The sequence below is a fragment of the Terrapene carolina genome, unplaced genomic scaffold (genome assembly GCF_002925995.2).
Source record: "Terrapene carolina triunguis isolate 2854851 unplaced genomic scaffold, T_m_triunguis-2.0 Scaffold191, whole genome shotgun sequence".
NCBI classification, from domain to species: domain Eukaryota; kingdom Metazoa; phylum Chordata; order Testudines; family Emydidae; genus Terrapene; species Terrapene triunguis.
In genome coordinates this window covers 949382-973093 of record NW_020664542.1, presented here as the reverse complement: position 1 = coordinate 973093, position 23712 = coordinate 949382, and the positions used below count along the sequence as shown (strand labels likewise).

General features: G+C 46.1%; 1 protein-coding gene across 1 annotated transcript in view; it reads right to left on the bottom strand.

The window, feature by feature from the left end:
- Window positions 1-23270, bottom strand: part of ARL8A (ADP ribosylation factor like GTPase 8A) — a 36416-nt gene extending 13146 nt beyond the window's left edge. The window contains exon 1 of the mRNA XM_026654356.2: window positions 23071-23270. Within this exon, the coding sequence (XP_026510141.1) occupies window positions 23071-23193 (123 nt within the window). The 5' untranslated portion in view covers window positions 23194-23270. The remainder of the gene's footprint in view (window positions 1-23070) is intronic.
- Window positions 23271-23712: the final 442 nt, after the last annotated feature.

The window sequence follows — 23712 nt, the reverse complement described above, 5'->3', positions numbered from 1 at the left end:
TGTTAGGTTGCTTTGCTCTGGATCTTTGTTTCTACGTTCCAGCCCTGAGAGAGGGAACTGAAATGGTGCAGTTGTTTGGAGCACCATTTCCCCTTATACAGCTCATGGACAGGCACACCAGCTTTCAAGTAGGTTTTTAATTATATATGAAACTGAATGAGCAATCCAGTATCCCACCTGATGCATTTCAACATTACGCCATCCCCATGCATTCAGCGTGTTCTACTTAACATGCAATTCACATCTCAGAGCTATCGTTTCAGGTTGTCTGCAGACTCAGGAAGACAGAACTGCACCAGATGACACTTAGTTCACAAGGTTTTCTTCGCAACCATCAGTGCTAGCAATTTTTTTTTTTAAACGAAGGATTAGATTCAGGAGTGCAACAGAATGGCAAATTCCACACCTCTGAAATCCTGACTGTAGCAGGCCTCCATCCACAGCGGTGAGCACAAACCACTAGGCCAGTCAGTCCCTTGTCTGTTTTTCCCAGTTACTTACATGACTGACCCAGCAGGAGGGGGAGGCAGATGACTGTCAAGGAAGCCACTGCCTACCCTGGCATTGCAGCAGAAACAAAGCAGAGGCTCCATCCCAATGCTGCTCCATACTTTGTATCCCTCCTCATTTATTTTTTAATCAACCTCATTTTCCCACTTGTCTTTCCGGGCTCTCCATCGTCCCACAGTGCTCCAGTACCACAGATGAGTGAGGCAGAGATTCAGATGGACAGACAAACAGACTTATATCCACCTGACCGTTCCCCCTCTATTCCCTCCCTGCCACGTGCCTCAGCTATGGGGCCACTCTCACTGTTGCTGCCCCATTTGTCTCACGCTTTCCCCCTCTGGACATTCTCTCTTCTGATCACATTTTCTGAGCTCACCTTCCTCATTAGCTTTAGCTGAATTCTGAGGATGCTCTCTCTGGATGAGGATACAGAAAAACAGTGCCCTGGAGAGACAGTTTCTTTTTTTCTAATTGATGGGGGCATATTTTAGTGCTGAATTGACAACCTGGAAGACTAGCGGCTGCTCTCCACGGAACAGGTACAGCACAAATAGCAGGAGCACAAGCATCCCCATGCTGGCTCCCACACTCATGTGCTTAACCCCGAGACGGAGCCATTGCTTTGTGGGTGAAGTATAGTTCAGTCTCCATGGCCCATTCAGTCTTCAGCCTCTGCTGAGACGGTCAGTGAGAGGACCAGCGAATGCCACATCTGATAGATGCCCTGGGAACTTGCCTGAACACCCACTCTTTATACACAGGCCATCAGAAAACTACACCTTTCAGTCGCAAGACACCTGTGCGAGATTTAAACTGGTGGTCTAGGAAAGGGCCTCTGTATCCCATTCCTACTCCAATGAACTCTCCAGCTTCCTTCATTAGGATTTCGTAATCCCATGCACTTTTCCCCAAGCACAGAAAGCCGCAGAAAATGAAGGAATTGGGGTACACCTCCAAAGCTTCCTGTCACTATTGTGCATCTCAAATAATTCAAGGTGGATTGCAACATCAAATGGTGTTCACATCCTGTTTTGCCTCTTAAGGTTGTATAAAGATGGTCAGCAAATACTGTTGTTTTTGTTCCTTATTTTCTGCATTAGAATCTAAGTCTTACTGGCCCAGTTTCCCTCAAGACTCTATGGGAAATTAATGACACCACCACCGTTCAGGTAACAAACAAGGGGAACCTAAACAATTGACCAGGGAAAGGAGTTTGTCCAACTGATTAAAACCATTTTGTTTTCATTAGCACCTATTTAACTTGAACTAATGACAAGGGAGTCAGGAAGCAGGCTCTCTTGAAGAAAGATTTTACATCCTGCTGAGCTAGTTAAGCACAAAGAAAACTCCTGCTACATTTTACTAGAAAGCAGCAAAACACACACACACTTTCCCTCCCTCCCTGAACAGGGCTAGGGGCTCGATTGCTTGAGGTCCTTATTTTAGAAATAACATTGTACTGTTCAGCATTTGATCGCTGAATGTCACAAGTCCTTTGAAATTAATATGTCCAGCAGAAGAGCTCACCCGCTGCTGTTATATATTTCCAGTGATTTAGCATCTTAAAATTGCCACTATTCAAAAACTTTTCCTGGTTTTAATCTGAACTGGGGGAAGGGGGGTTATGGGCTTGTAGCCTCTAGCTACACCACAAAATCCTACTGTCGGTGAAGACAATTTATGTAACTCTGCAATCAGACAAATGTAGTACTTTTAGCCATCGGCTTTTCTAGATATAGCATATTAGCAAATCTTGAGGGTTTTCAAACCTCCTCACAAGGATTTTGCAATAGATGCAGTTTCTTTTTTATTTCCTCTTTTATATTTTCAAAGACAAATTCTGGTATTCATGAAAAGTGGGGAGTAATATCCCAGGCAAAAGCAACATTCCTACACCCTTTTACTACTGCAGCGCTGTTATAAGAAGCAATGCACCATGCTATTCTAGTCCAGATATAGGGTTAGTGGTGTAAGTTTTGGGAACCACTAGATCAAGTGGTTCCAAGGATACAGCGCACCCAAAAATGGTCCACTATTTTTTATTCAGAGCTGGGGGATAACCCTTGGGGCAGAATCCACTTAAAGTTGCCACTGGTAACTTCCCCTGCTCTCTGTTAGTGTTCAACACACAAAAACAGCTTCAAAATCCAACACAGCAGGACCCCGTTTATCGGATCTCATGGGCACCAAGGCCAGATCGGATAATCAAAAAACCTGGATAAACTGGAGAATGGGCAAAGACTTACCTATCCATTATTTTAAGATGTGGAGCTGCTTTTAAACTAGCCGATCCCTCCCGGAAAAGCATTAAAACATACCATCCTTCTTTATTTACAGCGTACACAAGCCATTACTTCTAGTAAAGAGTACTCGTTTTTAAAAATGCAGAAATGATCATTTTAAGTTGCAACCGCAGCCATCCTGTACTATTTGGGAGTTGCCTGAATTTATCATTTCTGCATTTTTAAAAACTGGCACCATACTCTTTACTAGTAGTAACGGTTCGTGTACGCCATCAATAAAGACGTGGGCTGTGTTTTAATGCTTTGTACCGATCCTGTGTGCGCGCTGGTGGTTCCGTTAATACAGAGAGCTGGATAATGGAAGCTCGGCTAAAGGGGGATCTAGCGTAATTAAAGAGTGACTGGAAGTTGATTCGGGTTCTACAGAGAGGAGTGCAGAGCTGAGCCAGGAATGGGGCCAGCCACAATGAGTCTGCTGAGCTCTGGCCCTGCCTTCTATACGTTCTAGAGGAACCTGTCCCCTAGAGGTAGCAATTCCCCATGATGGAGGGTTTTCCCATAGATAGTACGGATCCTCCCTCATGGAGACCTGCCTCCTAGACCCAGGAATTCCCTTTTTGCAGATTTGCAAATATGGCAAGAGCCTCCCATAAAGAGAAGCCCTCTCATCCGAGGGCCCGCCTGGGGCCCAGCATGCAAAGATGTTCACTTCCATTTGGGGAAAGCAGTGACCCCCTAAAGCACAAAGATGAGAGGGGTGGCCCATCTGGGCATCCCCAGAAGCTGAGTGGAGGAGGAATGGCCACCAGGCACTCCTATTCCATAGAAGACTGCATAGGCGAGTCTTTGTGAGGAGTGACATGTGGGTCAGAGCTGGTGTGTGTAGGGGACAGACTCAGCAGTGCAGGGGAGGGGCATGAAAGGGCCCCTTTGCCCAACTTCCCCACCCTTAGGGGCTGGCTCTGCTTTTTTGAAACTCCCAAACTCACAGACAGCAGCGGTGTCTTTGGCAATCCCTCGCTCATCCCAGGGATCCTCCAAACACTATTTGCGGCGAACCAGTAGTGTTTCAGTTCGAGCTTTGCCGAAGTGTCACGTTTTCAAAACACAACCTTGAGAAGTCCTTTGATGAATATATGAAATGTCTGTCAAAGACAAGTACGGTAAAACCTCAGAGTTACGAACACCTCAGGAATGGAGGTCAGTTCGTAACTCTGGTGCTCGTAACTCTGAGGTTCTACTGTACTCGCTGCACCCTTTGGGAGGTTGGGAGGTGCAGTGGATCTGGAGAACTGGGCAGAGGAGTGAGACACTGGCTCTGTCGGAGTCCCCCTCCTCCTTCCTCAGAAAGGAGCTCCTCCTTGAGCAGAAATAGAGGAAATTTCTGGGCCAGTGGCTGCCTCGCTCCCTGCCTTTGTAGCCTCCCATCTCCCTGCAAGTCACTGGCACCCCACCCCACAGCTCTCCAGTGCCTTTTCTTTCTCACCCCTTCCCCCCACTCCACTCAAATGCCTTAGCAAAAGGCTGCTGCACCAAGCTTAAAACAAGCTCCCAATCACTTGTGCTGTCTACAGATGCCAGGGCACCATTAGCAAGAATGAACATTTGCTTTGGTGTCCTGGCTAAAAAGTCCAGCTCAGGTAATTACACAGAACCTTCTGCCAACCATAAATTACCCATGTCGTCTGAAGTGCAGATTATCTCCCTTTTTCCATCCTAAGCTGTTACTGAGTTTGTCAGACAGACACTGCGTCTCACCCCAGAGATGGCTGGATTTTAGGACAGGATCAAGTATGGGGGGTGGAAGGAAGAGGGGGTATGAACTGTATGCTCAGAGGGGACAACAGTTCTTTGTACATGGTGCGGATGCTCTGACCAATACTGGGAGGATGAATAGCATGCCCTGTATGGAACACGGTCTTGCATGAACTGTGTGTAGAGGGGAAGTGTGAAATGATAGGCTCTCTGGCCCTTTTTATGAAAGTGGAGAGCGTCTGGCCTCCAGTCTCTACTTCGTGGGCTCGTCTGCACTAGGGATGTAAAATAGTAAATGGTTAACCGATAAGACTAATGCTTATCAGTTAACCCACACTAACAGTTAACCCCAGCCACGCCGGCCGGAGCAGCCCCAGCCCACGGTATCAAGGTATAACTTCCACACATCACGTGTTTTGGCCAGGAATTTCCTTTTTTTAAAAAAAAAGGAGAACTAATCCTTGTAAAGAGATTACTACTTCTTCCTAACCCTTTTAAGAATTGTTGCATTTTTAAAAACCACCACCTCTTACTGCCTTACACACTTGGTTACAAGCCAACACTCCTAACTTGTCTTTAAATATCAGGGACTCTCAAATTTCAGGGGTGAACATACTCTAGCTGCTGCTTGTTATTAGGGTAATTACCTGCTTAGGGCATCTAATCCCGAGCATGCAAAAATGAACAGTCTGGGCTGGAGGGCATGTGAAAGGTCATCAGGTGCTCCTCTGCCACAGAACTTGGAAACTCTGCAAAGCAGCAACTCCGACTGCAGCCCTGATCCTGGACATCTAATACATTCATCACAAGTCCTGGCACTGGTGGCTGGCTCTGCTTCCACAGAGTTTACCAACAACAGGCAGGGCAGACTCTTTGGGGATGCTATACAAGTTTGTGGTTAAGGCACTCCATTTGGACTCTGGATATCTGGATTCAATCCCTGCATCTGACAACTCCTTACATAACCTGGGACAAGTCACTTTATTTCTCTGCCTTATTGGTAAAAGGGGGGGGGGAATGATATTTTTTTCCTCTCCCGCTCTGTCTGTCTTGTCTATTTAGATTTTAAACTCCTCAGGGCAGGGACTGTCTCTGACTATGCCCAGCCTCATCTCTGTTGGGGTCTCAACATGCTACTTCCATAGCTAAGACTTTCTCTGCTTCTGCAGCCTACTGTTATTATAAATAATGCAGTCTGCAGAAGGAGTAATGGCCTTGGCTAAAGCAGTTCTCTGATCCTGAGGAATTTATAAAATCCACATGCTTCCCAGACCCATTCCGTCTCTGTGCTCCTAAAGAATTTATAACCCCCACATAATCTTAGCAAGGAACCCTGCTGACCTCATTCACTCTACAGTGCTCCAAGTTCTCATAAAATAAAGATATAGTGAAAGGTTCCAAAGTTAATCCACCTAATTTACCATGAAAGCTACAATTTCTATTGCCTATGCCATTCTTGGCATCCTAAGATTGCAAGCAAAGAATCCAATCAGTGCCAGTTATGGGAATAGTTTCTGTGATCTAGGAACTGGACTAAGACCAAATGCATTTCAGAGAGGGGCCACCGCATGGTAACTTTTAATCATGGCTGACCTAGCCTAGACTTGCTCAACATAGAGGTGGTGAAAGAGTATGTATATCCCTTCATCAGCCCCCCCTCAGGTAAGGGGGAAGGGATAGCTCAGTGGTTTGAGCATTGGCCTGCTAAACTCAGGGTTGTGAGTTCAATCCCTGAGGGGGCCACTTAGGGATCTAGGACAAAAATCAGTACTTGGTCCTGCTAGCGAAGGCAGGGGGCTGGACCCTATGACCTTTCGGGTCCCTTCCAGCTCTATGAGATATACCTCTAATCCAGTCCTCACCATGGACGTACTACTGACTCTAATCCCCTACTGCCCTGCATCATGTATTACAAAGTAGCAGAGGAAAGTTCCTGCTCTTAACATTCTAGCACAAAGAAGTGTACAGTGTTACCGCACACTCCCCTCTTATGAGGGGTGGTTTTGTCTAAGGCCTTGGCTACACTGGCGCTGTACAGTGCTGCAACTTGCTGCACTCAGGGGTGTGAAAACGCCCCCCCCCCAAGTACAGCGCTGTAAAGCGCCAGTGTAATCAGAGCCTGCAGTGCTGCACGCTCACTCGCAGCGCTGCAAGTTATTCCCCTCGGAGAGGTGGAGTACATACAGCGCTGCGAGAGAGCGCTGGTGGCGCGACTACACTCTCACTTCACAGCGCTGCCGTGGCAGCACTGGGAAGTCCCGAGTGTAGCCAAGGCCTTAGGGCTTGTCTACACTGGCACTTTACAATACTGCAACTTTCTCACTTAGGGGTGTGAAAAAACACCCCCCGAGCGCTGTAAATGCCCGTGCAGACAGTGCTCCCACTGCTAGTAGCTATTCCCCTCGCAAAGGTGGTTTTTTTACTATGCCGCGACTACACAAGCCACGGCAGCATATTAAAGTTACTAGTGAAGACGTGCCCTTAGTGTGCAAGCTCGTGGGAGCAGGGACGATACTGTTGGTGTGTCAAGCACTATGCATGTGGACAGGACTAGGTCAATGTTCTTGGTTTTTTAAAATTATGGATCAAGTAGTGTAGAACTGTCCAAGATTTCGGAAATTGTCAGTAGGAACCTGGTTAAGATCCTGTTTTGTAGGACAGCAATAAAATGGGCACTATTTTGGATATCCTTCAACCTTGAAGGGCAATCTGTAAACACTGCCTATGTTAAGATGGCACTACCTTTTCCCCACAGATCTGCTCCCCATGAGTACTCCGCCTTAGATCTGGGCTGAATTAATGGAAACCGTTAGGCATTTTCCTCATTTAGGAAGATACAACTGAACTGCGTTCATTTGACCCTATTTCCTCTGCATTTATGTCCATATAATTCACTTGTCATTGTTATGGGGTAAATGAGGTCAAGCCAGTCTTGCTAGATGTGCTCGCTGCCGCTACCCAAGTCATGCTCAGTTGAAGCGGATTTCTACAAATGGAGGGTTTAGCATCCCTGATGAAAGGAGAGCTCCTTTCTACAAATGGGAAAGAATGATTCCTAGGACAGTATTGCTCTAGTGTGCATGTTTATATGTTACTCAATGAAGTATTAAGGGGGAGGGGGCAGAGAAGAACCCATATAAGATTAGAACAATTCCAGTCTTAAAGGGAGCTGCATGGCTGGTTGGGGGAGGGGGGAGAAATCAACAACTAACAATAGCCTCTAAAAAACGGCCTTGTGTCAAGGAGGTTGGAGGGCTTTAGATTTCCATAAACACCCCAGGGCTATTACAGCACAGAGCCAAGCCAACAGAACCAGGAGAGACCTTTCTGGGTAGAACCTGAGGGAAGCTCAAGCGGGGGCGGGGAGGGAGAAAACTACCCCAAATATGGGACCTCTCTCTACTCTTTAGAAATGAGTGCAGATAAGCCTATTTGGGGAAGCGCAGGCTTTCATTTTGCTTTCACTGGGGATGTGCAGGAGAATATGTCCCCTATATACTCACCCAGGCTGGTGGGGGAAGCATAGTCCAAAATCTGGGAAGAATCTAAATATTTTTACCCAATCTCTCTCCCCTGCCACCCCTACTGAGTCTTTACTCTATGCCCATTCATACACCCTGTCTACACTTAAAAAAAAAATTACATCTGCACAACCACACTGATGTAGTTACACCAATGTCAATATCCTTAATGCAGACAGGCCCTAAGACAAAAAGTGACCCATCATCATGAGGTTTACAGGCAGACAGCACCAGTGCCTTTTCTGGTGCTCACCACTTTGTCAGGCTGCTGCATGAAATTAAGAAGATTCTTGTCTATCTACTCCTATTCAAAACCCTGTGCTCAGCAGTGAAAGTGTCAAAAATAATGCCAGTTTCGTACTATTGGTTGGAAACTCCCCAATCAGGGGCAGAGGCAGAGATCTGGAGAGAAGGATGGCAAAACAGCCATGGGAAGGACAGAAAGGGATGGAGACCTTTTCCCTCCCACCTCACAAACATTCAGGCAGCAGAGTGAGGCTATTGGATGGCGTTGCAAATTTATCAGAAACTGACTAACCCGAGGATGATATAAAAGATGAAGTGAAGTCCTGAAGCAGCATCCAGTAGTAGGTTTCCAGCAGCTGGGAGACTGGACTGGAATTCTCAATACGACATTGCCCAGGGATCTCATTGGCAGAGACACCCCCTCCCTTCATATCAATCTCTGTCTAGGACACGGGTTCTCAGAACAATTTTTTTTGGTGTCCTCAGAGTGTGGGCACCAACCCTCGCTGGCAGCCACTCTGAAATTTTTTCCAAACATGAGCCCCACTGCCCCGGGCTGAAGCCCAGAGCCCGAGCCCAGGGGCTGAAGCCTGAAGCCCACTAAGCGCACACACCGGCCCCATGTGTCTGCAGAGGTGCTGCCCAGAGCCCCCAGGAGGATGTGTGGTGCAGGCTGCTGATCCCCTGCTGGCAATGCCAGCAAACATAAAGGCAGCCAGGAGCAACAGCTGGGCGCTTTTGCCCCCGCCAAGCCCATCGCCACCCAGGAGGCTGTCCTGGCTGCAGAAAAATCCCCCAGCGGCCACATTTGAGAAACGCTGGTATCTGAAAACAAAGGTCTTGTCTGCAGCGCTGTAAATTGCCAGTGTAACTTTCTCGCTCAAGGGTGTGAAAAAAACCCCTCCCTGAGCACTGCAAGTTTCAGCGCTGTAAAGCGCCGGTGTAGACAGTGCACCTGCGCTGGTAGCTATGCCCCTCGTGGAGATGGGTTTTTTTTTAAGGGCGCTGGGAGAGCTCTCTCCTAGCGCTGCGGCCACACAAGGCATGTTAAAGAGCTGCCGCGGCAGCGCTTTAGCATTGCCAGTGTAAACTAACCCTTACTGAAAGTCTTAACTAAGTTGTTACTTTGCAGGCACTTGCGCTTATATTAAGTTTTACATTTTTTTTCTTTTTTAAAGAATGGGAGGAGTTTGGGGAAGGTAAGTGAGCAGTCAGGGCTGAGTTTGTGTAGCCGATAAGTATACCTATTTGAGACTGTACCCAAGGCATCCAGACAATGTCAAGCCCAGCCCCTAGCTGGTGCAAAAGCTGGGAATCAAGACCTTGAGAAGGTAGGAGTGATGGTTATTGAGACTCTAAGGTCTTAAGGTCTAAGCTCTATTAGTCTGCAGACATCTAACATACTTTTGGCACTATTGTACATAAAAATAGTCTCCCTTCTTTAAGACTACTTCTTTCAAATGAGACCACATATATGAAAGGAGGAAAGCCCCTCCAGCTGACACCCACTAGGCAAACACAGCCAAAGATCAAAACCACTCCAATTTAAAAACAAAACACACTCCACCAGTAGAATTCTACAAAAACAATTATTGTAACATCCACTTGAACAATAGCGCTACTGCAGCATTTGGCACCATTACTACAGTACCCTCCTCAAAAGGGCTGAATGGGAGGAGCAAATGGAAGTCAGGCATTTTCTTAAATGCTTTGTCTTTAAACTTTTTTCAAAGCATTCTTCAGTATAAACTTTGTATGTAACGGTGGACAGTGAATATCAGTTTTAACCTTCAATGCTGCAGGCCTGTAAGAAACAAGAACTCACACATGGCTATTGGAGCAAGGATACAACTGCCCACCATCACAGATGGTCTCATGTAACTTAATTATTTTAGTTGTGAAAGCCAGAGTTAACACTGCCACAAAACTCTTACACATACACATGTATACATGCCTCACTCACTCTTAACATTTCAGCTTCAGCCCAAAGGTGAAGTTTGGGGATGATCCATTCAGCTGATGAGTTATCCAAGTAGGGAAATATGGATTCAGTGGGGGGGGGGGGGAGAAAGCGAAGATTTTTTTAAAATAGACCAATTTTAGTCTTCCAAGCCCATATCTCAGCACTTAAGAGACCTGATTTTCAGAACTGCTGAGCACCCAGCCATTCCCAGAAGATTTCCACCAATAGCAGTTGGTCCAATAAAAGATATCACCTCACCAACCGTGTCATTCCTAGAAGAGCAAGTTGTGAGAGCACCCTGGTATAACAGATAGGCAACAATGTTTGCTCCCTCCTTGTTACAGACACCACTAACCAGCTGTGAATTTACCACCATTTGCCTCCCCTTAGGGAGGCTCAGCTTAGACAGCTGAGCCCCATTTCTAGGGAGCTGCCTGAGCCTCTCTCCCACTGAGGTGACAGATGCAGTGGTCAAATGATTCACCTGAGGCTGCAGTGAATTACTGACTCAGACAGCATCTTCCTGGCTTCTGTTTCTGTGCTCACATGGTGCCTTTGAAGGTCACCACCTGTGTGAAGCTTAATCAGTTGTGGTCTGACTTGCAACAGATGCTAAACACCTGCAGCTCCTAGAGACTTCCAGTGGAGCTCTGAGTGCTCAGCACTTTGGAAATATCAGGACTTCTGCAGACAGCTGAGTTTCATAGCTATTTCTGAAGAGAACAAAAGCATCTATGCAACACACTTGGTATGTGGCGGGTTAAATCTGAAGCAGGATTGAAAGCATGCTACCAACATTCTCTGGTCTAGGGAACTACACTATAGAAGATCACACCAGAGCCACTGCCCTTAACGATCCCACGTGACAAGTCCTGGTCAGCTTCACCTTGCTGATCCTGCTGAGGAGGGACGAGAACAATGTGTAGGTGAAGCAAAAGCAGGCTGGGCTGCTCCAATACTACAAGACATATCTGGAGTAAAAGAAAGAGGTGTGGATCAGAGTCCCCTTTCCCCTGCTCTGGCTGAAAACTGGCCCCTTTGTTGCTCTTCACATTTCTCCAGTGAATGAAACTGACCCAGATGACGTCAGTTACGTGGTCCTCCTGTGCTCAGGAAGCTATATGGAAAGAGGTGGCCTTTAAGGAAGGGAAGGATCACAGGGTGGAGAAAAGAGACCAAGTGAGGAAAAAAGAAGTGAATTACTTTGGCACCAATTGTATCTGAATTTTATTCACCTACAGATTTAATGGAGCAAGTTGTCTTCAAAAGAAAAACAAAGCCTCCTCAAGGGTTAGATCACCATTTGAAAAGGGTTAGGATGGAAGAACATAACATAAAAACAGCCAGACTGGATCCGACCAATGTCCATCTAGCCCAGTATCCTGTCTTTCGACAGCGGCCAAAAATGAAATCACTAACACTCCCAACTAGAAACGATTTTATTAATCCCTCACCACAAATTACGGCAGCTTTCCAGGGAGCTTCCATTTTTTAGCCAACCAGCCTTTTCAAGAGTAACAAGAGCCTTTCAATGTGGTATTTCAGCCAGGTACACACAGACACACCCTGCCACACATCTCGTACAGTGGTCAAACATGGCTCTACTAAAACAAGGTTTTATAACTGGGTTCCAATATGCCTGAGTATAGCTCACTTCTCCCTGTACTGGGTGAACAGATTAAAAAAAACAAACATGCTAGTAAAAACCTGAGATTTACTACAAGACAGTTTACACAGCACTTTTTCTAAAAGCAACTGCTTGGGACCATGGTATGGCTCTATCTGTTTAAAGTGGGTTCAGAAAGAGACTCGGTGGGTGAGGTAATATCTTTTATTGGACCAACTTCTGCTGGCAAGACACATGCTTTTGAGCGTCTCTCGCCAGCAGAAGTTGATCCAATAAAAGATATTCTGTCACCCACCTTGCCTCTCATATACCCTGGGACCAACGCAGCTACAGCACCACTGCATACATAAAACGGTTTCAGAGTTACAAGCTCTGATAGCAGCACTATATAGCGAAAGTCATGGCCTGAGCAGGGTCTCCCTGGGTCTTGGTTTGAGGGGAAACACGGAAGATGCATATCATCTGCAAGTATTGACTCCAGTTTAGTCACTAGCTCAGGAGCAGCAAGCAACACACCATGGGTTGTAACTTGTCATAAAAGTTCCTAGTCCCAAGGGAAATATAGTCTAGACTGACTGAAGTGAAGGTTTCCGGGGGGGGGGGGGGGGGGGGGGGGGGGGGGGGGGGGGAGGGAGGGGGGGGGAGAGAGAGAGAGAGAGAGAGAGTTATTGCCTTACAATATGAAAGAGTAACTGACAGAGATTAGCTGCTTCCTGAGAGGAACATTTTCAACACTGGAGCCAATCATTTCTCCCCTAGACTCCATACCAAGTCTTTTCTAGATCTTGCCTTTGCATGAATACCTATTTTAGCCCACCGAATCATGTGACTACGCCTCAGCCAATAACAGAGTTTGTACAGTAACAGTGGCCACCTTCTTGGATTTGGGCAGGTGACAATGTTTCATCTCTGTCCTTCACAGCCACTCTACTGTTTGCATTTGCAAAGGGTCCAGCAAGATCTGGTGTGCAGGGACTATTGAGATCAACGAATTTACTTTTGTACTTTTACTTCTCTCTCCATTCTGGAGGCACTGGGGAGCCTGGGGGTCGGTGGGGGGCAAGAGGTGGGCTGCATTAGGTGTGAAATTGATAATCAGTGAATTCCCCTTTAGTTTAAAGGCTGTAAAGATAAATAAAATCAAAGCAGATGTATTTCTTAAATAATCTATAGAAGCTTTAACATTTCTACTTAATGCTATTTCCAGGAAGTGAGGGAAATTAGGAGAGAGGAACACGTTCTGGATACAAGTAGCTTCAACATGTAGGTGTCATTTTACAATAAATGGAGTTCTGCTTCAAGTTAATTTGTATTCCTCCCCCCTCTCCCCGTGCTCCACAGAATGAGAAAAATGAGGACGCAAGAGTGAGAGATTGGGCTAATGGGAGGATGTTGGGTCTTGAGAGAATCTGACACAAAGTTGGAGAAGCACTGGGTTACTTTACAGGCAAACGGTGTTCGTTTTCTCAACTGTCTCCCACTTCTATATATGCCGGTCACTGGTCTTGTCTCTATGCTGAAGAGTTCCATTGTTTGTTTAAATGAGACTTCAAATTTCATTCATTTTCAAGTCTCCCTAATTCAAGGCTTTTCAACCTGGGTGGTTGTGGACGAAAGGCGGGAAACCAGTCTAGTCCAGCAGGGGACAGAGGAGGAGACAATGCAAGGAAAAGGAAAGAAGGAAACAAATTGAGGGGACATCAGGAAAAGCTCCTATCCAGCCCTGCCACCAGTACAAATTCATTGTTCGGGCTATGAGTAAATGGCAGGTTGCTCCTGGACAAGTTACTTGCTTACCTTCCTCTCTGCTCTTTTGCAACTTTCAGCTTGCCCATAGGAGCACCTGGAGCCTGGCTGCAGAAAGCAGCCAATGGCGCACTGTCCTCGCCCACCTGCCCTAGCAGCACATGCTCCCTGATGGAGCAAAAACACATCAGAGCCAGAAGACATTAAGGATCAGATACAGAAAAAAGGAGAAGGGCAGCAAGTGTGTAACTGAAGCATGGAACAAGGGACACTAGAAGAGAGACAAGGAGGCACAAATGCACTGCATGAAAGATTCCAGCAGGTAGCGGTAGAGACCCATGGCCCAAATCCAGCTTGTCACATCCTTATGGCCCTCTTCTGAATCCTTAGTTCAAAATGCAGCACTAATTTCACTGGCCAAGATTACAGCTATTGATGTTTGCACTTTTCTGGGATTTCATAAACAAGTTGGAACTTAGTATCAGCTTTCCTTAATTAAACAATTAAAATATCTCTGTTATTTGTTACTAGTGGGAGAGACTGGGGACTGCCCTCTCAGGGTGTCTCCAGAACAGGATAAAAGGGTTTTTTTCCTCAGCTAATGTATAAAAAACCCTTTTATCCTACTTGATAGATAACTTTGGATATCAGTGCAGGGAGCTTCCCCCTTCACCCGTGAAAAACACATCAACAGCCTAGTTCAAGCAAAATGCATTATCTGGGTTCAATTCAAGATCTCGTCTAGACTGCTCACACTTGCCTATTCCTGGCATTATCCCTGTGCAGTGCTGTGCCAAGGCATACAAATGAGAAACTGAAAACTTCAGCTGTAGGTGCATTGCACATTATTAACCCACCTGAGAACGTGGAGGGTGCATCACTTGGCAATTAGAGAAGGGAGATGTGGATTCAGGAATTCTGGCTTCTATCAGAACTCTGCCACTGACTCATGTAGTGATTGGGTCATTTGAATTCCATGCTTAACATTCCTTTTTGCATAACGAGAATAATATTTATGGGCATTGCAGGGAGCTGGGGAAACTTATTAGCGGACATCAAATTGGGTGGGCTCACTGCAGCGAGACAAGACAGTGAATTCAAGCTTTCATTTAAAAAAAGATCACTAGCCACCTGATTGCAAAGATAAGGCTTCAAAATAGGAGCCGATGCAGTTGTCTGATGTCTGCTGATGACCTGGAACAGCAGCTCACAGGTGCAAACTTCCCTTATTCAAATCAAGAAACTGGGGTGTTAATCCTGATCCCTAGTGATGTTTAATATCATTGTTACCTATTCACTCCTTATTAAAGCACACAAGAAAGAGGGACACAATTTGTGCAGCAGCTCATTTTGTTGTCTGGAACGGCCTGGGGTGCAGTTTGAGGGTTTTTTTTGCAATCTAAAAATCTCAAACATTTAAGGTATTTTGAAGTCTCTGGATACAGCTGAGCAACACTGTTCTTCAAGTGTGGGATCAGGGAAGTTCAGATCTAGGCCTCAACCCACCAGTAATTTATGAAAAGAAAAGATTACACATGATGGGCGACTTACCACAGTGTAAGGTAGGGGTTCTCAAACTTTTGTACTGGTGACCCCTTTCACACAGCAAGCCTCTGAGTGCGACTCCCCCCTTATAAATTAAATACACTTTTTTATATTTAACATTATTTTAAATGCTGGAGGCGAAGCGGGGTTTGGGGTGGAGGCTGACAGCTCACGACCCCCCTCCCATGTAATAATCTCACGACCTCCTGAGGGGTCACGACCCCCAGTTTGAGAACACCTGGTCTAAGGTGGCTCTACACAGGGTTTCCAGCCACAAGAGAAGGTAACAAACAGCCATTCAAGTGATCCACATGAGTCCATTTGAATGAAAAGAGAGACTATTCAAATGTGGGGAAGTTCTCTGGCCTGTGTTATGTAGGTGGTCAGACTAGACTGGTCCCTGTCTTGCCTTGGAACCTATGACTGAGCCCTGTGGTAAAAATACCAAGCTCCAGATGCTGAAATCCCATCATTCCATGTTGCGTCAATGCTTCTGTGTTCAGCTTCCAGCAGTTTTACTAATCTTCCTCAGAATGGGACACAAAGGATCTTACCTCCACTGGGAAGAAACCATTTGGACAAGATGGAGGCGACAGAACAGAACTATCTAAACCGTCACTTTTTTAAAAAACAAAACAACAACAGTGTTTGCGCTAGAGATCTCCCTTGGAGGACACATTAATGCAAACTGAAAAATTTCTCAGTCCTTAACTGAAAGGAGGGTTGAAGCTTTAACAAAAAACCCAACCCTTTTTCTTCCAAGTGTCTTAAAGTCTGAAGACAAGTTAAATCCCCTCTCAATCAAATTTTACTTGTGTATCTATTGCCAAATCTGCTAGTTTTCCAATTGTCCACAGTATCTCCAAGGAAAACAGGGTAGGCAAGACTTGAATTTCTCATGAAAGCCAATCAGAATTTGTTTTGCAAAACCTTTTGGACCTTCTTTACACATATTTCTTTGAACCTCAAATACCCCCAGGCAGACAAGGAAAGACAGTTGGTGTGGCAAAGAACAAGCTATATTTGAAGGTGGACTGCACCCTTTCCACTCCAGACAGGCTAGAACAGGCCTTCTTAACATAACAGGAGCAGCCAGCAAACCTTTCACCTGCTGGACACAGAAGACAGCTGGGGAGTTAGTACCTGCCTCCGTCTCCACCTGCTGGAAGGGAAGACAGCTCCACTCATCTGAGCTGCCACAGAAGACCAACTATGCCTTGAAATCAAACAAGATGCAACTGTATACTAATGGCTTGCACTGGTGCAGCTGTGCCCCGGACTAAAATCCTAGGATAGGCAAGGCCTTACAGGGCTTTGGAGCGGAGCCCGGAGCAGCAGAGCTGCAGGTTTTTGCCTGGAGCTGGAGCACAGCTCCAAAGCCCCGCTTAGGAAAGCCTAAGGAATGCCTCTTGTCTATCCCCTGCAGTTGCCAATTTGGGAAAATTCTTCAAGGCCTATTCTCTCAAGCAGCTCCATACTCAAGAGCCATTTTGTCATAATCCCTTCTTTACATAGAATTATAACCTTCCAGTATTACAGAATCACAGTACTGACAGTGTAATTAAAAGTTGTGACTAGTTTTCCCACTGTACATCTGATTTAGGTCCTTACTCCACCAGAGAGCTTTACATTTCAAATTTCACTTGTGTGGTCTGGATCAGAAGAGATTTTTGGTGATATCTAAGGTGAATCAGACAAGCTGTTTCTGAAGTAGAGAGCTTAGAATCATTTTCAAAAACTGAATTACAGCTACTTTCCCACAACTTTTGTCACACCATCTCAAACACAGCATGTCCCAGAAATTTCAAATGTGGTTTATTTAGGACTCTAAAAAGGTCAGGTGCTTATTTTTTAGGAGATGCTTCCAATGGAATTTGGAATGTCCGAACAACCATTTCAGCCACTTTATTGATTTTGTTAAATGTATGGTGGACTTTAAAAACTCGGCTGGTACACACCTGTAGTGGATAAGCCCGAGTTCAGACAGCTGAACTACTCCACACTAAGGATGTTATAAGCTCCACTGGCATACATGACAGTTTGTAAAGCTGTTCACCAGCAGAGTGCGTAACGGCTTTAAACCAGAGTGTGGAGTATTTGATTTGAATGCTACTACAATAGAACCTCAATGTTATGAGCACCTCGGGAATGGAGGTTGTTCTTTCAAAAGTTTACAACTGAACACTGACTTAATACAGCTTTGGAACTTTATCTTGCAGAAAAAAAATGTGCTTTTAACCATCTTAATGAAAGAAACACAGAAACCGTTTCCTTACCTTGTCAAATCTTTATTTTTTAAACTCCCCCGCCACCTTTTTTTTTTAGTAGTTTATGTTTAACACAGTATTGTACTGTATTTGCTTTTTCTGTGTGTCTCTCTGCTGCTGCCTGATTGCACACTTCCAGTACCAAATGAGGTGTGTGGTTGGCCGGTGTGTTCGTAACTCTGAGGTTCTACTGGATAACACTTTTGCTACATCGAATGATTGCAAAATATAGATAATTATGGGAACTTATAGACTATTCTATTTTATATGTTTACTTTATTATACATTATAACAAGCTGCAACATGTGAAGAAGAAAAAAAAACAGACAGAAGTCGGGGGGGGGGGGGGGGAATTGGCCATGATAACAGAAAATCAGCACCTTGTGCATACTTGATAATCTCAGCTCATCACTCATGATATACCTGAAACATCCTGATAGGATCTGAATAGAGCTCTTCAAGATGGAGGCTAGGAATACAAGGGTCATATAGGGAAACAGAGTTAAGGTTATCAAGTATCAGAGGGGTAGCTGTGTTAGTCTGGATCTGTAAAAAGCGACAAAGAGTCCTGTGGCACCTTACAGACTAACAGACGAATTGGAGCATAAGCTTTCATGGTGAATACTCACTTCGTATGTAAACCTGTCTTTGAATTTCTACTTTAATTCACAAATTTAACAGCATCAAAGATTCTGATCTGAAAAGAACATTGTTTTCCCTCCCAAAAACTCTGTGCCTTTGTCATCACACTGCCATCCCTTCTTTCAGCAATTCTACTCTAACAGCCATTGTTGCTGAGCAAGTTGTTCACCTGTTGGGAGACAAAACCAAATCAAAAGATTTTGCCGGCCTCAGGTCTCTACTGCCTACAGGAGGAGTTCTTTCGTTGACCTTGCACTGTCTACACTGGGGGCAAAGTCGGCATAGTTATGTCTCTCGGGACTGTGGATTTTTCGCACCCCCGGAGAGATGTAGCTACTCTGATATAAGTTCCCAGTGCAGACCGCTTCACTGAGGTACTTTCCATCTGGCCTTAGAGGTGAAACTTCATCTTTTTAAACAACTTTTTAACATATGTTTAGACTTCACTTATAAATGCTTTTGTTTTAGAATGTGTGCAAGATATCGTTTCCTTCTTTACTTATCTGGCAAGACACAACCATGGTCAGGAGCATGGGTTTCCCATGACATAACTAAGGCCATAACAAACCCCCAAAACAGAGCTGGAAGGATCTGGGGGGAATAAGAGCGGTAAAGTCATCTTACAGCTCTTGCTCCCTGCTTTGCCATGGTCTAGTGCTGTAACTAGCTATTGGATATAAAGTCAGCCTAAAAGGTTTTTTCAGAGGTTCTGCTCGTTCGAAATTCATGTCTTGTCCAGCCTGTTTTTCCTGGAAGCCGATGAACAACTGGTTGGATAACATCAGATACCAAAACAGAAACCTGACTAACTACTGAGAGGTGAAGAAGTTATTATATTTGGACTGTTTAAAATTGTTTTGTTTACACCTATTTAAAAAGGGACATTTCAACTTAATTACAAAGATCTGAAATTCTTATTTACTTGCTATTGTTAAAAGTAACTTCTAAGAATCCCATAAGAGAGCACAGAAATGGTGCTGTCAAATAGGGAACCTATGTTATCAGTTTTCCTGATTGTGTGGGTAAATATTTTATATTTAAACATGACACTTTAAGACCACAAACCTTAGCAGGGGGACTCAAGGACAAGTGTAGCCTCAAATTATTTTTAATTCATGTTTTTTTCAAAAACAAGCCCGAGTAGATTTCAAGTTGACAATGTCCCTTTAACTCTAATGCCTGAATAATAATTTGTAGAATGGGTAATTCTGTTAAAGATCCAATACCCCATTCCCTTCAGTTAAGAATTGAGAGCGCTCCCAAACCAGAGGTGAGTGCCACCAAAACAGAGAGGACTAGACTTGACATTCCTAATATTTCTAAAATTAAACAGAAACATTTACATTTTAAAGCTTTCTTTATGCATCACAACCCCAACTCCTCTCTCTTCAGTTCACCTTTAGCATCAGACAAATAATTGGAGTCATTTTCAGAAGGAGAAGTATTTGGTGCTTACAGCGTAAGGTAGCTCTGATGTGGACACCACCACAATATTGGGCAGGAACTGGTCTGAGTCACAGTATTCTGTTTCTGCATTGCCAGTGTCAAGGGAGACGCCCCTCCTCTGTATGATGGCTGCTAAGGGCAAGGGGGCTTGGAAATGGCTATAACATGCAAATAAAATGTTTCTGTGATTGCTAGAGAAGGTTTCTGAACTATGTACTGGACAGAACAAGCATGTTTTTTGGGTATTGCTGGTGCAGTTACAGTCTTTCAGGAATAAACAATGTCTATATTGAATGCTTTACAGATTAAAGCTAACTGCCTCAGAAAAACACATGTGGCACAGGCCATAAAGGAAGTAGTAAGCAGACACTCCAGAGGTACGGCTGCATTTGCAAGAGATCCAAGTCTATTGGCCTCCTCTCAGCCTAGGACAATGGAGTTCTCAGACATTGTGGCAGCAATAAACTAAGCCTCATCAAGGAGGAAAGACACTGCTTTGCTGCTGCCTTTCTAATTCTGACCCCTGACAACCGATCCATGGACTAGTGTTGACTCTGAAAGAAGCCACCGGCTCCCCAAACACAGCACCAAATCCACTCACCTTCTAGAAAAGCTGGAGGAAGAATAAGGGAAATCAAACTGCCCTCTCCAAAATAAAGCACTGGGGGAATCAAACATAGCAAGGGCAAAGCCTAGAGGAAGATGGGGATGCCTTCTTACCAAAACACTATTCACAAGTGCGTGCTTTTGAGAACAATTCCATATGAGCAGCATTCCCACCGCTGACCTTTTCTTCAGCCAAGACTTCCAAAACGTGCTGGTTTGTCTTTGCTCCCAGACGAGTTTTGCTGTTGTACCAGTTTGTGTGGAGCTGCATGGTGCAGCCCGGCAGATCAACTGGCACCGTTTGGGTGATGTTACTCAGAGGAACGAGCAGTGCATCCCTGTGGCCATGTCTGCAGCTGCCCTGCACAACCTGCCTCAGACAAGACAGTCAGAGTTACAGTATTTAAGAACCTAGTCTCATTAATATTATATTATAAGCAAACAGAATTGATAATTTCACTCAAGCTGGTTGTTTACTAAGCCTAACATAGCTCAGGGGCATGAGACCCTAACAGAAAGGGTCACCATATGCTGCAATGCCCAGGAGGGAAGATGCCAGATGGCCACCTTGGAGACCAAAGGCTTCTGTTTATCCAGTGCAGTGAAAACTCTTCCTCACTACCCCAGTGATTCATCCCGGGCATAGAAAGGACCGTTTCTACACGAAAAGGGGACTCAAGCCCTCTGGCCAATAAGTCTTTGGCTATGTTGGCTGCCAACAAGAGTGCCAATTTTAAGGGTGTCTTCTAGGAAGTGAACAAGACCACCAACTAACGACAGATAGCGGCAACTTTAAATTGCTACCACTGACCTGGGAAGAGGACCAAACCTCTTCAGGCTAGCCCAGCCACTTCAGTCGCTTCAATAACAAGAAGTGAAAGCTTCCACTCCCCATTCACAATTCTTTATACCACCTAGACTTTGGCATTTCCAGTCATTTCAGCTAATGTTACATCATGAACTACAAGGTAGTACAACTACATTACTATAAGGTATTTCCCTCCAACCTCAATTAATATCACAAGGCCCTGGACGGCATGATACACAGTCAGCGAAAATAGAGAGTGGGTTGTGAACCCTGATGGCAGACTATCTAGAGAGAGTGGGTGTTTGGTTACTGAGATCAAGAGGGTGCACTGATCGAGACCCACAGAAGGTACCATGCGTCAGGCCCACAGCTCTGTCCAGCACACACTGCTAAATCAGTTGCCAATGACAGAGCAGCTCTTCCAAAGAGAAGCCTACAGAAGCCTCCATCTTGCCGTATTGCCAGCTGGTGTTGCTATGGCTTCAGCATACAGAAACAAACAGAATTAAATGAATTAGACAGAATATTTGATGGGCTTACACCTCCAACAAAAAACACTGCAACACTGCATTTAGAGACATCATGAATATTACCCCTACCCTTAGCCACCAACAAAAGGCTATGAAGGACCCCCTAAATACCTTGCTCAGGATTGCATTACAAACCTGCAGTTCCTCTACGCGGCACTCCATCAAACCATACTGAAATCGCCATGACTTATTTCAACTGGCTAAAAAACCTCTTTGAAGTAGTGCATGACTAGTGTTATTTATAAACTTATCTGCAACAGGAAATATTCTATAGCGTGAATCCCCTTTGACAATGAAATAAAACAGGCAGCCACAACAAAGCAAGCTACCAGCCAAGAAAACCCAGATTCTGGTTCTGCCCCTAGCTATCCCCATCTCCAGCCAGGTGGGAGGAACGGATTTTGATAGAGGATGGGTTCAGACTTCTGAAAGATATGGGGAGGGAAACAGGCTAGCCCAGCCACTTCAGTCGCTTCTACCTTCCTCTGCTGACAAAACTACTTAGCATTCTGAGGAGGCACCTTGTGATTCTGGCCTGTGCCATGCTGCAATCCTCTTTCCAGGAAGGAAGATGGGACAGGCTCCAGTTTAAACAAAACAATCAAACCCTACAGATTATTTCATATTAAATCAATAGCATAACCCGCTATATTCTATAGGTTTCATCCTGATAGTTTAAATATGCACATACAGTATATCCATATTCCCTATCCATTTAGTTACCCACGTGCTGTCAAATGCTTTATTCTCCTTCCTAAAATGCACGCTCTGAAACCATTACTGCAGACTACACAGAAAACAACCACCCAGGCCTGAATAAATCAGATCTTTCCATCTGGGAAATTCCCCTGTTACGAGGATTTTGCTGCTTTCCTCGGACTCTGTATTGCAAAATTAGCCACAAAAAACAAACACTACCCACAGCAAAACTACACCCACCCTGAAGAGCCAGCAAAGCTTTCTGGCTGCCATCCCCTGCTAAGGGCGGTATTGATCAGAGAGGATGGAGATGAAGTTACCATCCATCATAGGGGATGAGACAGTCTTCCTCCCCACCCCACCGCCCAGGGCTGTATCTCTGGGTAGGCTGTCACCCCCACCCCCGAAAAAGCATCCAAAGCAACACGCAGCCGGGTGACACACCACGATGCCCCCACACAGCCCAGGGGCACCAGCCCAGTAGAGGTGTTTTTTCCCCAGCGCACACACTTTGCACAAGTGCTAAAGCCCTGCCGCCCCCCCCCCGGCAACCCCACTCCCCCCAGGTGGGCAGGCAAACCCCCTGCGCCCCTCAGATACACAACCCACCTCCCAGGCAGCCCCTCCCATCTCCCCAGCAACTCCCCCCCAGGCAGCCTCCTCACACACACAAATCCCCCCCCCAGGCAGCCCCTCCCGTCTCCCCAGCAACCCCCCGCCCAGACAGGCCGCCCCCTCAGATTGGCACCCCCTCCCAGGCAGGCCCCTCAGACACACAAATCCCCCCCCCCCCAAGGCAGGCCGCCCCCCCCAGGCAGGCCCCTCAGACACACAAATCCCCCCCGCCGGCAGCGGCGGCCTGTGGGCCGGAGCCAGCAGGGCGGTTGTCCCCGCGCGGCGGGGCCGGGCCGCTCACCGCGATCACGTTGACGAAGGTGGTCTTGCCCGAGTACTGCAGCCCCACCAGGGTGAGCTCCATCTCCTCCTTCCAGAACAGCGCCCGGAACCAGTCCAGCAGCTTGGTAAACAGCGCCAGCATGCTGCCCCCTGCGCCGCCCGCCGCCCGGCTCCGCTCCGCTCGGCTCGCTCTGGGTGGGGCCGCTCCGCGCGCCTCCGGCCCGGCCCGGCCCAGGGAGGAGACTCCGGGCCCCACCGCCCCCTGCCGGCCAGGAGGCCCCGCTGCGCGCAGGCGGCCGGGCTACGTCCCCCAGCCCAGCCCCCCCCCCCCCCCATAACTGTCCGGGCCCCCCCCCCCCCCCCCCACACACACACACACAGTGACCCAAGGTCTAACTCCTTCCCCACATAGCTTGGGCCTACCCCGCTTCAGTTAACTAAGCTTTGCTTACAGAAGATGTCACTATATTGCCTTTAGTTAAGGTGCCCAGTGTCCTCCAGGGCTTGGGCTCTGATGCATTACAGCCTAGCAGCCTTATTAAATGAGAATCTCTGCACAGGTAACCGAAGAGGTGAGTTGGCTGTTGAATATCAGCTGTATGACTCGCCCCACCTAAGCCAACCTCCCTGAGGAAATAAAAGGAGAAAGCATTTAAACGGG